Source organism: Cornus florida, unplaced genomic scaffold (assembly GCF_030987335.1).
Source record: "Cornus florida cultivar Cherokee Brave unplaced genomic scaffold, ASM3098733v1 CherokeeBrave_3.0.0_Hap2_Chr10, whole genome shotgun sequence".
In the NCBI taxonomy this organism is placed as follows: Eukaryota; Viridiplantae; Streptophyta; class Magnoliopsida; order Cornales; family Cornaceae; genus Cornus; species Cornus florida.
Genome location: NW_026775580.1, coordinates 77,299,206 through 77,318,041, shown reverse-complemented (window position 1 = coordinate 77,318,041; position 18,836 = coordinate 77,299,206). Strand labels below are relative to the sequence as shown.

The following is an 18,836-nucleotide window of genomic DNA, read 5'->3' as shown; positions in this document are numbered from 1 at the left end:
AAAAAAAAATTCTGCTTAATTCAATTTTTTGAAAACTCAGCTATAAAAAGGTTGTTTTGAGATAACTGTCTTTTATTATTATCTTAAAACTGTTTTATATTTTTTAAATTATTGAAACCTATTTTTAGAGTTACAAAATCAAACAAGTTCTATAATTTTTACCTATTATTTTCTAGAAGCAACGTTTAATTTAATTAGAAAATTTATTTTTTTCCTAATTAAATTAAAAAAATTAGAACAATCAATTCATAGGGACTGAAGATTGCGTGTTTGTTGTGATTTTCCCGATACCATCGCCAATCACTTCCGTGTCTATATTATCCGAGGAAAGTTCTCAAATCACATTCTCACATTACTTACCATACCATATACTAAACCATCATTCGTCAAAATTACTGAAACATCCTCATTCCCCCACGCGCACACGACAACCTAGAAGCGGTGATTTGCTGCTCCGCTTTTGAGAATTTATCTACCCGACAAAGTAACCGAAAGTAAGGGTATTCTTGTAAATTTACAAGACAAGCTTTTTACTTATCTAGGTTGATTCATTTTGCCCCTCTTAAAAATCGTGATGTTACTAGCAGAGTGACAGAGTCTACAGCGTAGTGTGACTAGTGACTACTTGCCGAGAAATAACTACTACCATACAGTATACAGTACTATAAATACCTACGTCTCTCCCACTCTCTCTCTCTATATCTATATCTCTATATATATACACAGAACCACTATCAGCGTCTTGCTTCTCTCTCTGTATCGTGGACGGAGAAATGGAGTTCTCACACAGAAGAAGAATGGGGCCTCACCTAGGGTTTCGAGCGGCGGTTTATTTGTTTCAGGCAAGACTCATTTCCGTGCGGTCTTTGTTTGATCTCCAGCTTTTGTGTTTTGGTACAGATACAGAGGCATTCTTGTGAACATGGCAGCGACGTCGTATCTGGAACTTCGCTTTCTTTTTCATATTTCAATCCTTTTTTTTTTCTTGTTCACTTCCAATCCAATGTGTTCTTTTTTATTTTTTATTTTTTATTTTTAATCTGAATGGTTAACCATTTAGAGTGATTTAAGTGATTCTTATGAATTTCAAGTTTTCAACTACTTTTATAAATCTTGAAATTCTTCTGAATTTTGATGGTTTTTGGTGAAGTGAATTTGCGGGGACTGTTTCGCAATTTGCAGAGTAATGGACGGCGGAGTCTCAGCAAAATCAATTTCCTTTATTTTCTTGTTTTTTCTACTGGAAAATTATTGTTTCACAAAATTTATAATGTGTAACTTTTGATCCGGTTTAACTGAATTTATGATTGTGAATGGGTGTTTATGATGATTTGCTTTTGAAATTTCATTCTGATATACTAAAAACACAGAATTTCTCTGTAGTCTTGTAGTTATTTATTTCTGTTTGGCTCAAGAATTGTCTGTTTCGGGATTGATTAATTTAGAGAATTTTGGGCTGACTTAAAATTTAATTGAGCTCTAAACTACATCTTATTTGAATATCGTTTCATTAAGATACAAAGTAGACCGCCGAGACAAACACCAATCTCTCTTGTTCTTGGTCACATGGCATGCTAAGTGTTGTGTCACATCTTTGAGTAGGCCTTTGTATTTCAAGTCACAGGTGGCGAATTTAGTGATTTTTTTCACTTAATTGCGAATTGCAATTGCAGGTGTTATTTCTTGTATCTGTAGCCAGCGCAGAAAGGTCAAATACAAGATATCTTTTGACGTCAAACACCTCATGGGGGTAAGTTCTCACCCTACAGGCAAAATGCAGTTCTTCTTTTGTTGGTTACAAACACAGTTTTTATTTTTTTAAATATATATTTTTATTTATTTTAACAATTCATCATACCATACTATTAATTACATGTAAAGAATCATGTTTGGTAAACAGTTTGTGTGTTGAAATATTATCCATTAGCTTTTACTTGTATGGACATAAGAATGTCTTTCCGGGTTATTTTCTTCTTTTATTTTATTTTATTTTATTTATTTATTTTGGGTATGTTGTTAGGCAGCGCTTGTCCTTTTCCTGAAATTTTTATTCAAGTTTTTGTATTGTGGGGAAGTGCTATTGTTTTTTTATTGGGTGTTGTCTGTGCTAATATAGCATTTGGTTTTATCAATCTCAAATTCAGATAATGGATTACATCATGCATGTTAGTGTTTTTAATTTACAAATAGGTATTCAACCCTTGTTCTTGGATGTCCATGTTTTTATTTTTTTGTCAAGCCAGAAATAGCTGCAATAATATAGTTATTCTTGTATATCTCTTATTTCCACATGGATGCAATATTTTACAAAGTTGAATTTATTATATTATTCTATAAAGTTGAGGTATCACTATAATTATTTTTCTGCTGGTTAGGCAAAGACATTCTGAAGAGTATTGTGCTATGTATGAAATTTGTGGAGGGCGCACTGATAAGAAAGTACTGAACTGTCCTTTTGGTTCCCCATCTGTGAAGGTAATTCTCATATGTAAGGATAATGCAATAGTGGAATTTAAAGTAGAACATGACGTTTTGTATGGTTTATATGTCTTGAAATTTGACTTATGATACTCTCCACTCGATTTTCTCTTTTTTTATTATTTTATTATTTTTTATTTTTTAAAAATGGGTTCACCCCAATTTATCTTTTCCACTCAGTTGAGTATTTATCAGAAGTTATATTTTTGGTTCTGGGTTTGGGCTCTGTTTTAGTAAGTAGGACTAATAGAACCTGTATTGCTTTTGGCTTCTGATACTAATTGCATTGCACTGCTTATTAGATTGTTATTATCTAGTTATGGAAATGTTATTTTTTGTGTTTTCCAGCCAGATTATTTGTTGTCATCAAAGATCCAGAGTTTGTGTCCAACAATCACTGGCAATGTCTGTTGTACAGAGGCTCAATTTGATACTTTGAGGACGCAAGTCCAGCAAGTAAGATATTTCATTTTATCTATTAATGATACCGTGTGTCATTATTTTAAAGCAATTTTACTGTTTTTTTATGATCTACCAACTTCTGCCATTGTCAATGCAGTATATACTTTTAGTATCATCAACTTATTACTTGAAATGGGTCATACTGTTACTCTCATAAGTCATCAACTTACTACTTGAAATGGATCATACTGTTTCTTACTTATTGGGATATGAAAGCCCTTTCAGTTGTTTTCCTTTATACAATGCACCATCTGAGGAATGAGACATAATTGAAGAGACACCCAAATTCATTTTCCTCACAAATGTTGTCTTGTAGAAGTGCTCACGTGTGTAGGTTTCGGCCATTGAAATTACCAAGACGGCTGGCATCAGTTTCCAACTTTATGATTTCTTCTTCTTCTACTGGTAATTATGCTAAAAATGCATTTAAATAAAAAATATACTATATACCATGGAAATAAAATCTTCCTTCATTAATTATATAGGAAGTAATCGTATTTTTGTTGGAATTGCTTCCAAATAGTGGTAGTATACGGCCAATTTGAGCAGATAAGAGGATTCACGTCTTTGTTGGAACATGAATGGCGTTTTTCATCAGGATATAGGAATCCAACCTTACCTTGTTGTACTCTTCCTCCACCTGCATGTTTGGAATTTATTTCTCTTGTTTTTTTGAGGGAACAACCACAATGTAACACCTAAGGCTGCAATTGAACCGAGCTGAGCCGAGCTTTAGGGTGTTCGGGCTCGGCTTGCTAAATTAAGAGGGGTGTTCAAGCTAGGCTCGTGTTTGGGCGAGCTTGGATTAGAGGACCTGAATATTCTAAAATGTATAATGGGCTGTTAATATTAATATAAAACTTATTGTGGACCTTAAAATTATAAATATACTATATAAATAAAAGTAAATGAGCCTGTTCACAAGCCGAGCTCAACGGTGTTCAAGCTCGGTTCGTTTATCAAACGAGCCTAATAAATGTGCTCAAGCTCGGCTTGTTTACTTAATGTATGATCCTGAGCCGATCCCGAGCTGTTCATGAACAACTCGAACAGCTCGATTCATTTGCAGCCCTAGTAACACCTCAAATAATAACTATTTTATGAATGAACGACTCTTCAAATGCAGAAGATAGGCACCGTTTATTGAGATTGATCCAATCATTGTTCTGAGAACATGTGTAGAAAAAACAGAATTCAGTGGGAGAGGATTTGCTACTTACGAATGGTTTTTGTTAACACACTTTTCCAGCCCATATCTTCCCACATCAGGTCAAATGAGATTCTAAGGGCAGCCTTGTTAGCCTTTAGCTCTACCAGTTGGCACCTATTGCTCCTGCTGGTCCAATTCCCTCTAGTTGCCCTCTTGGTTGACCTCAGCAGCTTATATATCAAATAATAGAGAAAAAGTCATTTCATTGGTTATTTTATTTCTCTCATTGTTTCAATGGAGAAGCCAGCAGCTCCACGCAATACCTCTCGTTGCCTAAATACATTAAAATATGATATAAGGGTTATAATATGTATGAATAAAAATGCCACATGTAGTCATCTTGACTAGTGAAGATGTTGCATGGGAAATGGGCCAAAAGTCTTCTATTTACTGGTGAATATGGGTGTCCATTATATAGTGATTGAGGTCCCGAAATAAATATTAGAACTTTTAACATCCAATTGAAATGCAACATATTCTCTGCTTATAAAGTTTCATTCACTATTCACCTGCGTGGTGATTATTAACATGATTTTGCAGCTTGTCACACGAGCTTCTAAAAATGGCCTTGTTAGCTTAGCGCCTTCCGTTACCACAAGTTGTTCCTGCTACTCGAACTACCTCCACTCATACTATTTGTTCATCTCGGCAAGCTGATTACTAACTATATTTTTGTAACAAAAAGAAGTTTAACCTTCGTGATTTATATAATTACTGCATTCTATCCTTGATCACATGATTTTTCTATCTCAGTTAACATTTTAGGTCTCACGTGTTCATGGAAGCAAATAAAGCAATAATGGGATAATTAGATCACGAATTCTTACATATGTTGTCAAGGAATTCAGTTTGATGCTTGTTATAGATATACTATCTGTCAAGATAGTAGTTTCTTTTTCACTTGTCCGTATTTTTGAGGTTCATTCCTTGGATGATGGATCAGCTCATTCAAGTGGTAATGCCTATCATTTTCCCATTAAACTCTATTCCGGAGGATAAGAGACGTGCACACAAATAAATCATTTTTTATATTTCTCAGTACTCTAGTGGTCTGACGTCAAACTTTGCTGTTTTCTGGTCAACGTTCTGGGGGAAATTCTCCTTTTTGTATTTGCTGTTATTATTTTTACATGTCATAGGTGTAGGTGCAAATATATATTTACTGTTTCTATCTAAGGGTTAACTGAAGTATGGCTGTCTTCCGTGCTAGTAAGTTGTGCTACGTCCCATAAAATAATGTCACTTTTCTACTTCTATGTTCTTCTTGCAGGCAATTCCTTTTCTTGTAGGCTGTCCAGCATGCTTGAGAAATTTTTTGAATCTTTTCTGTGAGCTAACCTGCTCCCCAAACCAGAGCCTCTTTATCAATGTGACTTCTGTTTCCAAGGTCAGAAACTCCTATTAATGATTTCCAGTGCCACTATAAATAAATATTTGTATAGAACTATTGGTTTTCTGACTCTTTGGGATATCTCTTTTATTCTCATGCCTTCCTCTTTATTTTGACTAACCAATCTTGTTCTCTTTAAACTCTAAGGAGACTAACCTGTATTTGAAATTTCATTTAAAAGATTGGTTGGCAACAAATCCATTTATTTTCTTTTGAATTTGAGTGGTGACAGTGACATATATATTTGTTTGTAAAATCATTTGGATTTAGAATGCACTTTCCTTGACACCGTCATATAGCTTATGGTTACTGTTCTCCTTGTACAGTCACATATGTATATTTATTTATAAATCAGGTGGAACTCATAAATGTTAGTAACATATTTGGCCATATTCTAGCCCATAGTTTCCCTTTTTATCCTATTTGAGAAAATGAGCGTGCGAGAGAGGAAATAGAAAGGGACAAGCAAGCATCATTCTATGCATTAATTCATCCAAAATGTCCCGGGAACATTTAACCAAGATAGGGTACAACTGAATTTGATTAAACAAAACCCTGATTAAAATTAAATCTTGGCCCTTGGATCAACTCAAATGTAAAACTTCCATACTGAAATAATAAAAGACAAATTTTCTCATCAATGACTGATATGGTGGCATGAACAATGGCAGTATAGCAAATGCTACAGCAGTATGAACTGCTATGGTGCGGTAATGAATTACATCATAATAATGTGAACAGCTGTACTAATAAATTAATAAAAGAATAAAACTCCAAAAAAGACTCCTTGCTCCCTGTTGGTCCGATTTTCCATAAATTGAAGTGCTATGCATATAAGGCCTGCATCAAATTTTTTCTTTGCATTTTTGAGTTTATTGGTCAATTGAAAATTTTAAATTGCTGAAGCCAATAATATAATCTCTTTGCATGTTTGAATTTATCTACAAAACATCAGTCATTTTTCATAACAGTGGTCTGTCAATAGATCTTTTTCATAACAGTAACAGTGGTCCGTCAATAGTATGTTTATGTAGGAGTGTGTAATTTTGGACAATGTATCTCATTCTTCTTTTGTATATACTTCTTCCAGGTTAATAGCAATTTGACTGTGGATGGGATTGAATATTATATAACTGACACTTTTGGGGAAGGGTTATTTGAATCTTGCAAGGATGTAAAGTTTGGTACCATGAATACTCGAGCCATAGAATTTATTGGTGCTGGGGCTAAAAATTTTAAAGGTAAGCTCTCTTTCTCTTTCTATTATACACACATATGCATGATCATATAGAAGTGGGGAACAATAATAAGACAGCTGGATGAAAATAAGGCTCAGAAAAGAAGGGGCCAAAAACCAGGTGACGATTTTGGTGGCAAATAAGATATCTGCACTGCAATAGAGTAGTGTGCCTAACCTAAGCATGCTCAATTCTCATCTGTTAAATTTTTTTTTTTTTTTTGGTTTTGTTTTGTTTTGTTTTGTGTTGTGTTCGTGTTTTTTTCCCCCTTCTGTTTTAATATCCCTATCAAGCACAAGGCTTTTGTGTGGCTTAGCGGAAATTTTGAGATTGAGGTAAAACAGAATTCTTCATTTATTCTTGACTATTATTAGATCTTTTTGAGCAATTTGGTCATCTTAAATTACATTCTTTTGCATTTAAGTTTCACTGATAAGGATTATGGTAGTGTTCATCATTTGAGTTACTGAATTCTCTTCAAGAAGATGTTGATGATTATGCTTCTAAGCTTCTCTGACTTTTAGTGCTTATTGGAACTTGGTGTTTTTTGGCAGAGTGGTTTGCTTTTATTGGTAGACGAGCAGGCCTTGGTGTGCCAGGTTCACCATATGCAATTACTTTCAAGCCTACTGCTCCTGAGTCATCTGGAATGAAACCTATGAACGTATCTACTTATTCATGTGGTGATACTTCGCTAGGCTGTTCCTGTGGCGATTGCCCTCTGTCTGCTGTCTGCTCTAATACAGCTTCTCCTCCACCTCACAAAAAGGGTTCCTGCTCAGTACGAATTGGGTCTCTTAAGGTGAGAGAGGACTCAATACGGTATTGATCCAATTTATGTCTGGTGCATCGATTAATTTCATGGAACAGACTTTTAGGCCCATAAATGCATTTTACTCTTAAGGCTCATGACGAAGTAGTGTTATGAAAGATTTTGTTCTGCTGCATGGCATTACCTGATTTTATAATTTATATACCATTTGCCGACTTGATTTTTCTTTTTGATGACTGCAGGCAAGATGTATTGAATTTGTTGTAGCAATTCTGTATATCATATTGGTTTCTGTTTTTCTTGGATGGGGCTTGTTTCATCGAACAAGGGAAAGGATCCCAGCTTCTAGAACGAAACCGTTTCTAAATGTCATGGATGGCCGTGAAATCGATTCCATCAAGCAAAAAGAGGAGAACTTCCCCATACAGGTGCGTGCCCATCTGCCATATAGCACCAATGATTTGTTTGTTTCAGCATGCTATTATAAATCCATTTTTTGATGCATATTTATCTTACATTCATGAATTTCCGTTCTTCACCAAATGAAGAGTGCCTATGGTTTCTACCTTTCTAATTTTCATTCTTCACCAAATGATTTATTGTCATGATGGAAATAGTCGCCAAATTTCCAAATATATATTTGATGGCAAATCCTCTATTGTTCCTGTCATTTTGAATAACTTGAAAATTTCCCAGATCATATTTTGTCCTTATTCTGGTTGCTTGAATGACTTCCAAAATAATTCTTTTTTGTTCCTAACTAAAAGATGTATCTATATTTGAAAGCTAAAACCATCCAGTGTTTATGCCTTAGTATAATTCAGACTGAGAAGTGCTTGAACTAGATAATATTTATTTCCTTTTTTTTTTAGTATCAGAAGCACTTCAAAGGATTTCATTTGTAGAGGTGGTTTTGATACTTCCTTACTCTAAGCCTTACTTGATAGTAGGTGGGTGGCACAACCAGTTGTCGTTGAGTGTAGCTAAGAGAGCCGATGGTAGAGGTGTTACTCAAGTTGGGTGGTTGATTTAGAGGATGGCCAAATTCAGATTGGTCCCACTAATATGGGGTGCTGGGAAGGGGACAGTACATGCTAACCTAATATTTGGCACCATTTACACAAAACTGCCCTTAGAATTGACTGCCCTTGTAATGGTCCTTGCAGTTGGGTTAGAGGATGGTCTGTAATTTTCTCTTTTCTACTATAAGTAAAATTGAGACGATTGTTTTTGTTGGATATGTAGATTACACGCTTATTTTCATACCTAGGGTCCTGTATGCCAATGCTTATCTATCAGATTCTCATTGTATATGCATTACTTTTTAGTTCCTATGTTTAAATAATATTTGCCTAATTCATCAACTATAGAAAGAAAAAAGACATGCATTAGAAGAATGAATTGTCTTTGCACCTTGATATCCTTCATATGGGGGCTTTGCTCTCCAGAAAATTATTTCTTCTTCTATTGGTGGCTCTTATCTTTTTGCCATTAATTTCTTTAGGTGCATTTTCACTATTTAAATGTTTTGAATTTGATTTCAACATTAACGTTCTTTACTCCAAGTCAATTCAATTATCATCTCTTTCTTGTTTTTTTGTTTTTTAATATTTTTTCTTCCGGATGAGACTACCATATAATGCATTTCTTTACTGCATTGTTGATTATCAGATGCGTGAGGATGTTCCCCAAACTGCGAAAGGGGTTCAACTTTCAATCGTGCAAGGATATATGTTGAAATTTTACAGGTTACTGTCAATGCCATTAATTCTTATATCAGTCTACAGAGAATGATTTTTAATCATGAAGTCACTTTATCTTGTTCAGGAGATATGGAACTTGGGTTGCCAGAAATCCAATCCTTGTGTTATGTTCGTCACTGTCTGTTGTTCTTCTACTTTGTCTAGGCTTAATCCGTTTTAAGGTGGAGACAAGGCCTGAGAAGGTATGATATGGCGTCTAAGTCTCTTTTACTATGCTATAGGGATAAAACTTTTTTCAGTTTCCAAATCAGTGCATTCTTATAAATACCTTTTGTTGCCTGTGGTGCACATCATTGTCAAATGTGCCTGATTTTGCTTCCGTGGGTAGTTCCTTTTGGGTCTGCGATTTTCTTATGTAGTTGAATTCTGATTTTGATCCTCACTCTGACTGAAGATGTACCTAACTAATGGAATTTGTGCTGTGTGGTGAGCTGTGCTTGTTTTAAATGGTTCATATATCCACAAATGCTATTGGAAATCCCATTTGTCCTATTGTGGTAAAACTGCTTTGCTACTTGGCAGTACAGAAAAGAAGGGTTCATTCATGACATGCTCAAATCATTTTTTTTGGTGGAAGCTTGACTAAATTGACTACTGTAGTGCAGTATTCATATTTTTTCCTTAAAACACATGATAAGAGTGGTCCTAGTTCTTGTGTATACTGTGTCCTATATTCATTTGTTGATTAAATGGGAAGTATTTCAGCTTCAAAAATACATTTTCTGTTCTTGTTGATGATTAACTTCTTGGACAATTGTTCAGATGAAGGGGTTTTATACTCATTAAAGGGCAACAACATTGTCATTGTCTAGTTATCACAACTTCCTAAATAAAGGAATAATTTTTGCGCTTTTGAGGAACCTGAAACCCTGCATAGCATTCCACACACTGAATTTCTTATTGGATGGAAACAAGGCTTCTAATGCTTTGTTGATGAGATTTTATGTGCTTGTGTGTTTTGAGGGGTGAGTGGTTGCGGGGAGTGTAGGTTTTCTTGGATCCTGTAAGCAGTGTATCTAAATAGGCTTCTAGTTTTAACAAGTTTATTTTCATCACAATATTATTTTTATTCTTATGCCGATATACTCCTAATATCTATCAAATTTTAACATCTGTATAATTTCAGCTATGGGTGGGACCCGGGAGTGAAGCTGCAGTAGAGAAACAATTTTTTGACAGCCACCTTGCCCCTTTTTACAGAATTGAGCAGGTTTTGTATCATTATATAGTGTACGCATCTTTGTTATTGCATGTTTTCTTGTACTTATATCTGGAAATTTAGTCAGTATTACATACTATTCAATATCTCCTCTTGTCATTTTTTTGTGCAGACAGTATGGTGAAATCCTATATGCAGCTTTTTTGGTTGTTTCTCTTTCTATGCATCTACAGGAGAAATTCTAATTTTATGAAACGATCTTTTGTAGTAGAGTTTTATATTTAATCATGCTTTTATGTTTACAGTTTGCTGATACAGTTTAGTTAGATACAGTTGACTCTTCTTCTTCTTTTTTAGTAAAACTCAACTGTCAATGCCTCTTACCACCCATTTGGGCCAGCTACCTGTTGATTACAGTATGTCTCCTTTCAGTGCCTGAACTAATCATCCTTAGAGTTTCCTTTTTGTCCTTGGAAGCCTTTAACTCGAAGTTTATCTTCCTTTGTTTGGTTGCATAGTTGGTCTTCATTGTGTATGGCCAAACTATCTTAACTGTTTTTCTAATGTCATTCCTATTTTGTTCTACCAACACATTGGGGCAAATGCATTTATTTCTTGTTCTAACTGTCTTTTAGTTGTTTCTACGAATATAATTTTTTCTATTTTAATTATTAGGATTGGGACTACCAAGATCTGATTATCAAGCTCATCAAAGACCTCTCAGAAATTCTTTTTCTATGTTGTAGTCATGATTATAGGCGGAGAACATTATTCCTTGCTATCACTAAGCCTAAACTTTTCACCTCTCATTGTTTTACTTCAGATACTTATCTTAGGGACGACTGCACCCCAGTCCTCTAATTTCTCACGTCACCTGAAACTTATTCATTGTACCTTTTCCTCTTGGTCTTTTTCTTCTTCCTCTCATAGTATTATAGAATTGCTTTCTTCCTTCAACTCAACTTGTGGCTTTCCTTTTCTCAGCTCAAGAACCTTTCAAATGTTACTAACAGGCCTGTGGTCTAGCGGTACAAGACTCCTACTTCCCAAAGGGAGGTCAGGGGTTAGAACCTCAGTGGAGGCAGTGTGTGTGAGTCCCAACTAGGAAAAAAAAAAAAACTTTTCAAATGTTGTTTGGTTCTTATTGTTTCCTGCAAATATACAGCAGGTGGAGTCTATGGAGGAATCCTCTATGATTGCATACAAAAGGATTTTGTATCTTTTTTTATGTTTACAACTGATTAACCATTATTTATAGAGGTTAACAATTTTTTTTTTATCAGGATATATGTTTCTGGAGATGGTATTATATAAGTTCATAATTAGGCTAGAAATTTTATTTCTTGGTTTTGAAATGAACGTTAATTCTTTCCAATCTAATTCATACTTGGTTTCAATAATTATCGGTCTGTAATTTTGGATCAAACTTTGATGTGGTGCATAAAATAATTCAATATATATATATGATCTGCACCAGATGTGAACAGTTTAGAACCTTAATTGGAATGTAATTTGGTTGATCTTTTCAGACCTGAATATCCACTCAAGTGGACTGGACTTGGTATCATTTGATTCACTAGGAAATTATCACTTGTTTCTTTCACTTGTTAATCCATTTCTAATGTCCTATTTATTTAATTTAGCATTTTTTTTTTCTTTCTAATTCTGCTACAACCTTGCAAGAAAATAACGTCACCTCGCATTTGCAGCTCCTAATAGCAACAGTTCCAGATGCAATGCATGGCAAGTCGCCAAGTATTGTCACAGAGAACAATATCAAGTTACTTTTTGACATACAAAATAAGGTATCTTTTTGCACTGTTACTTTCCACAAGTAAATTAGATATGTAAACTGTGATTCATGTACAAAAATTATTATGGATATCGACAAAAAAATCTTTTAGTGTTTACTTCACTATTGCTGGATATGATATGGTTGAGTGCTGTTAAGTATCTGATCTTCTTCTTCTTCTTCGTTTTTTTTTTTTTTTTTTCCTTCTCCTTTTGAATCAAGTTTACTTCATTTTGACAGGTGGATGGAATTCGGGCAAATTATTCTGGCTCATTGGTATCTCTGAGCGACATTTGCATGAAGCCACTTGGTCAGGACTGTGCCACTCAAAGTGTTCTACAGGTATCATTCTTGAATGATCTTACGCATATTTCTGTGAAGCCTTCATTTCCAAAATGTACATTATCAAACGTTATTAGGTTATGAAATGTTGAAATTCTGTCTGTCTGAATCCATTCAGAAACTAGGGCTGATAAGAAACACATGGTTTAATCTTTCTGCACACTATCTTAGCAGCTATATCCATTAAACAATATTTTGGCCTCTTCTTTTTCATGGAAATACCAATTAATAGGATTGGAACATTGCTCTGCTGAATTTTACCTTGTTTTCCAAAAGCATTAGAATATGGTGAACTGTAAGCACTTGAGTTTTCGGCGAGGACCAATATATACTAAAGTCTAATGTGACTTAACGAGATTTGGAGCATAGATTCAGAAGGATATAAACCACTTTACATAAGCTCTTTTGCTTATTTGGTTTTCAATTTTCATGATTAGGATCTTGTTGAGAGAAAACGAACATTACTGTCAAAAGTTCGGTGTGCCTGATATAAGTTCAATTGATACAAAGATTTACCAAAATTACATCAAATTTTATAGAAATACAAAGCAAAAATGTGCTGAAATATTTGCATGTTCTTACAAATTGCAGAGATTATATAAATGGCAACAACATGATCAATCCTTGATCAGCAAGTCTTATTCAAGTTCATCCAATTGATAGCCTCATTATGGCAATTTTACTCCCACAATTTCATGGTTACATTGTGGTTCATTTGTTGGGATCTTTATTGGAACAGATCAGTTGACTCAATTAATCTCTTTCCCTTTAAATACATGATTACTTTCAGTTGATTTCTTTAGTATTGGACACTGAAGGTCAAAGGGTATTTTTGCAAGCATCTATGAAAGTGGATTTAAAATCTCATTTTAACTGGAAGCTACATTGTAGACTAAGATACAGGTTCAAGGTTCTTGTCTTTTCACCACACCAATTAGTAGAGATACAACCCCATGATGAACTTAATATTCTCTTCTAACTTTTGTAGGACTTATTGTCCTGAATTCTTCATTACTTTCTATATACTCCTAACAAACTTTGAACCCAATTTACACGATCCAGGATTTCTCTTGTTAAATATTGAAGATAGTCATCTGATTAAAATGAAAAATAGATCTTGTGATTTGTTCTTTTAGTGGCATCATACATCATCATTCACTACCAGTGGTTACTATAGTTCTTGGAATGCGATGCATATACTTATTTATTCTTCTGCGTGGGGAACTATTTTGTGAATATATCAGAAGCTTGGCACTGACACATGCTTCTTTCTCATGTCAAATTTATTTTGGTCTAAGCAGACCTGTTTTTATGTGTTCTTTCGATGATTATTTTACAATTCATTTTTATTTCTCGTGGAGCCCGTCGCCATTGTTGTCTGCTTCTTTCTTGTTTGATCTATGTTTAATACAGAAGTTCCTTCTGTGTCATTTTAAAATTGTTATATATATTTCATATACTGTTATCTTTACTATCAATTGTTGTAACTTGGTTCCTTCTCTATCATTTTACTTTTATTGTGTCTAACACATTATATTTTGTGATAGTATTTCAAGATGGATGCTGGAAATTATGGTGACTATGGGGGTGTCGAACATGTTGAGTATTGTTTTCAGGTACATTCTGGTGATCTCTATTTTCATGTTGTAAATCAGTTGTTTGTAAGTCACATATTAGAAATGTTTGTATAACTTTTCATGTATTTGGTGTTCTATGAGGACCTTATTTTTTAAAGAGTAGTGCTAGAAACAGTTAAAATGAATATAACCAACAACTTTATTATTATAATCTCAATCAGGGGAAAAAAACTTGGATTTTGTTGTCAGTGAAGTTTCATTGCATAGCACTAAAAGTTTCTATACTCATCAATCAAAAAGGAAGAAAAATAGATGTGACAATTGAAACAAATGTACGAATATTTTTGATGCTATTCTCATGATGAATATCAATTCAAAACACAACATTGACATAATATATCTCTCTCTCGAAGGTTTGATCTAATGGAGCAGTACTTGTTTAAACTAAACAATTATATAATAGGATGGGATATCCATTAGGTGGATGTTGCTATATCTGTATTTCATTTGCTTTGCACAGTATGGTTTTTGCATTTGAGAATGAAAGTTGTCTTGGAGGCATACCTGTATAACTTTTAAAAAGTATCTATTTTGAAAGAAGAAGCACTTAAAATATTATAGAATCATTCACCCTCAGCCTAATACGTAGCTTTTCCCCTCCTAATATCTGAGTATGCTTAGAGTTGTCTCTTTTGTTGTTTACCTTTCTCTTGAACTTAAATTGTGGAAAAGAATTTCAAAGCTAATATTTAAATTTGTGGCTTTGTGTGTGTGTTTTGAGATGTCGTGTTTATTCTTTTAATGAACATGGTGATAATGTTTTTCTCAATGATAAACTGAATGCCTGTTGACAATCATATACCATATGCTTCTTTAAGCATTATACCTCAGCGGACACATGTATGAGTGCATTTAAAGCCCCCCTTGATCCAAGCACTGCATTAGGAGGTTTCTCCGGGAATAATTATTCTGAGGTAATTTTCTGCCCCCTTGTTAGTTGCAAATTTGATTAAGATTTGTAGTAAACCTATGATGATTCCATGACAGGCTTCTGCATTTATTATAACCTATCCTGTAAACAACGCAATTGATAAAGAAGGCAATGATTCTAGGAAGGCAGTGGCCTGGGAGAAGGCCTTCATTCAGTTAGTGAAGGTCTGTATTTTGCCCTTATGTTTCTCTGGTTTTTAGTGTGACCTAATGCATGTGAGGTTTTGCATGGATTGCCAATTAAAGGGATACTGTGTTGATATATGATTATGGCAGGCGTTTAAGCCTCAGGTCTCAAATACAGATACAATTTTTTTACAAAGTAAAGCTTTTGTTGAGTTTGGGTGGAGGAAGAAGATACTTTAAGTTATCATAGAAATAGAAAAAATCAGTATTAAATGGAAAGAGATTTTATCATAAACTTGCCATTGAGGAAGGCGCCAGACAAGTAATAGCACTTTAAAGGGACTTTCAGTCTAGTGGAGGGTGGAAAAATGGTCATGCATGTCTTTAATTGGTAATGGAAACAGATTGGTCAAATGGGATTGCTCTCCCTCTCTTTCATAATCATTTGAACATTCTTGTAAGGATATGAATTTAAGCTCTGATGGAAATCAGAGTGATGATTAAACTACTCAAAAAGCAGGGTTTGTATGTGTGTTGTCAAGTTCTGCAATTCTTTTGTAGATTTTCTAACTTATTGTTTTATTACAAAGAGTAGCAATGGTCTGAAAATCCATGGCAGCTTACAAACTAACATTGTATATTATTGAGCAAATAGCAAATTTATAACTTTATGTAGACGCCAAAATTCATTGGATAAATCGTTACTGTCTTGAGATTCTCTATTAGGAACCTAGATTTATCTTACTAATATGTTATATTGTTATTTAACTGTTTAATATGTTTGCATTTGTATACTCATCAATTCACATAATTAATTTGTTGGTATGCATGCGTTAGTTTTTGTTTCACTTTGATTTAACTCTCTCTCTCTCTCTCTCTCTCTCTCTCCCCTTCTCCCTCCTATGTTCGTGACAACATTTGCTTGTGCTGAACCATCTTTTTTGTTTTGGACAGGATGAGCTCTTGCCAATGGTACAATCTAAAAACTTAACACTTTCCTTTTCATCTGAAAGCTCCATTGAGGAAGAACTAAAAAGAGAAAGTACTGCAGATGCTATAACTATATTGGTGAGACTTGAATCTCTCTCTCTCCCACATTTGCATATTCCTCACGGACATGTCTGGAAGTCTGTTTCCTTCTTGTGATCAAAGAAACACTTGATCATGATTTTAACCATATTTGTTCCACTGAATGTTTCAATTTGCTTTGATTTTAATGAGTGAATCTCTGTTAATCTCTTGGTTTTGTTTCCTTTGCTGCCTAATTTTGTTTCAGATAAGCTATCTTGTGATGTTTGCTTACATATCTTTGACTTTGGGCGATACACCTCGTTTTACCTCCTTTTATATTTCATCCAAGGTATGGTCCCATTCATGTTTTCAAGCTTATGTTTTCGAAGATCTATATTTTATCTTGGGCTTCATATGCTAGATTATGGCCCACAAATTATTTCTATTAATATTTGAAAATTGAAAGGTTTATAGTTATAATTTGTTCAAGACAATAAGATCTGAACTTGTAAAAGCTTCTTAATTGTGGTTAGCAAGCCTATACCTTTTTTTCCATTTTCTGCTTTTTTTAAAGGATTTTATTTATTTATTTTGTTTTATTTTATTTTAAAGTATGCACCTTGATGACTGCGTGAAATATGAATTGACATTTTTAAAATAAAATGTATCTTTTAGTTGTTTCTTTGTTGAGAGAATGAACCTTCAGTTTTGGGGTCAAAGTCTTCCCTCTTTCTCTTTTATGGCAGTGAGATTGATATTTCTATGATGAGCCCTTGGACATATAATCCAGAGATCGTTTTGTTTGTGCATTGCTTCACAGAAAATGATTCTTTCAACGTCATCTATTCCACGAGAAAGACTTCCCTGCACCTTTAATACTTTGTTATATGTGCCATCAACCAATTATATCATGTCACATAAGTAAAATGCTTTATTTTAGTGGGTCCTATCACTACATGGTAGTATTTAATAAGCTGGTGATACCATGTCATCACTACAACCGGCTCAATTAAGTTTTTTTCCTATTCCATAGGATCTTTTCAAGATTTTGGCCAATGTATAATTGTTTTTTGATTTTTTTTTTTGCATCTATAAAGTTGACCTTATTATATTATATTTTATATTTATTTATTTTATCATGTCTAAATTGTATCACTGATTGGGATACAGGTATTGCTCGGTCTTTCAGGAGTTATGCTTGTCATGCTCTCTGTTCTAGGATCAGTTGGTTTTTTCAGTGCAATCGGAATAAAATCTACGCTCATCATAATGGAAGTCATACCTTTTCTGGTTTTGGCTGTAAGTTCAATTTGTTTTTTTGTTTTAATTTTTGGGTAGACTTTAGGTATGGTCTTACTGATGCAACATATATGTTTTAGACTTGGAGCATTTGTTTTGTTTTGGTTAAAATTTAATTTCTGCAATATCTATATTAAGAAAAATATCAGATATTCTGCTGTAATTATTTGAGCGATTTTATATATAACCTTATAATGCTAATAATAAAAATATAATGCTAACTTAGTTTGAAGTGTCATTTCAGGAGTGAGTTCCCATTTGCTAAAAAGGAAGAGTAAACAGATTTGTCTAAAGATGCAACATTTATAATGTAAAATTGTTGGTAGAAGGTTGGAAACACGTACAACTAAAACAAAATCTTTTCAGATACAATACGCTCAAAATTTCAAATTTATTGTTCTAGAGCTATTATTACCATTCACATGACAAGCCACCAACTAAAAATCAAAGTGCCTTGGAATTCTCCTAAAATTCTGTAATCATTAGTTTAAATTTTATACATTTGTTTCTAAGAAATGTAAACATGATAAAAAGCGTAGAATTCATGGAATGAAATAGATCTGTACTACTTAAATCTAAGCTTCTTCACTTGTATTGTTGTGGAAGTCTTTCAACATGTCACACGACTAAAAGTCATTACCCATTGGTTTTGGATAGGATAGACCTAAAGCAGACCTAACCTCCAATTTTTATTTGCGGAAAGTGACTACCCTTAGATTTGGACTCGCATGGCACTAAACAGGGCCATGTGTTTCTAATTCAGATTATTAAGGTGATCATGTAGTTCAATTAGATGCCAGTTCTGGGAGGAAAAAGAAAAAAAACCAAGTGCTCATGAACTTAGTATGATGTTCACTTATATAAGTGGTTGGTGACGGATCTGGTTGTTGGTAACCTGCAACTCTGGTAGATGTGGGGTGACAACCTACTGTGAGTGGATACTGAATGGTTATAGTTTTCAAATATGCAATAGGAGGAATGAGCAATAGTTAATTCCAAAATGTTGACTTGAGTGGTGACAAACTAATGACACCTACTGGAGCAAAGTACTGATAACCATTCTTGGTAGCCAAACAAGCGGGGAATAATTAAGTTAACACAGTCTATTATGATACAAGTTCAAACATGATGACTCCTGAAAGGCAATAATGAACGCTAGCAATATACATAGACAAACACGGTGAGTGGCTGATGACTCAACATTATGGTCTGATGATGACATGATGA

At 34.1% G+C, this 18,836-nt stretch overlaps 1 protein-coding gene across 1 annotated transcript in view; it reads left to right on the top strand.

Annotated features, from left to right (window-relative positions):
* Nucleotides 1–604: 604 nt before the first annotated feature.
* LOC132276909 (uncharacterized) overlaps nt 605–18,836 on the top strand; it is a 34,570-nt gene continuing 16,338 nt past the window's right edge. Inside the window, exons 1-19 of the mRNA XM_059778550.1 lie at nt 605–842; nt 1,674–1,750; nt 2,376–2,475; nt 2,827–2,934; nt 5,421–5,537; nt 6,631–6,781; nt 7,333–7,580; nt 7,793–7,978; nt 9,222–9,298; nt 9,378–9,495; nt 10,440–10,523; nt 12,182–12,277; nt 12,505–12,606; nt 14,154–14,222; nt 15,062–15,157; nt 15,231–15,338; nt 16,254–16,367; nt 16,576–16,659; nt 17,481–17,609. Of these exons, the coding sequence (XP_059634533.1) occupies nt 774–842; nt 1,674–1,750; nt 2,376–2,475; nt 2,827–2,934; nt 5,421–5,537; nt 6,631–6,781; nt 7,333–7,580; nt 7,793–7,978; nt 9,222–9,298; nt 9,378–9,495; nt 10,440–10,523; nt 12,182–12,277; nt 12,505–12,606; nt 14,154–14,222; nt 15,062–15,157; nt 15,231–15,338; nt 16,254–16,367; nt 16,576–16,659; nt 17,481–17,609 (2,133 nt within the window). The 5' untranslated portion in view covers nt 605–773. The remainder of the gene's footprint in view (nt 843–1,673; nt 1,751–2,375; nt 2,476–2,826; nt 2,935–5,420; nt 5,538–6,630; nt 6,782–7,332; nt 7,581–7,792; nt 7,979–9,221; nt 9,299–9,377; nt 9,496–10,439; nt 10,524–12,181; nt 12,278–12,504; nt 12,607–14,153; nt 14,223–15,061; nt 15,158–15,230; nt 15,339–16,253; nt 16,368–16,575; nt 16,660–17,480; nt 17,610–18,836) is intronic.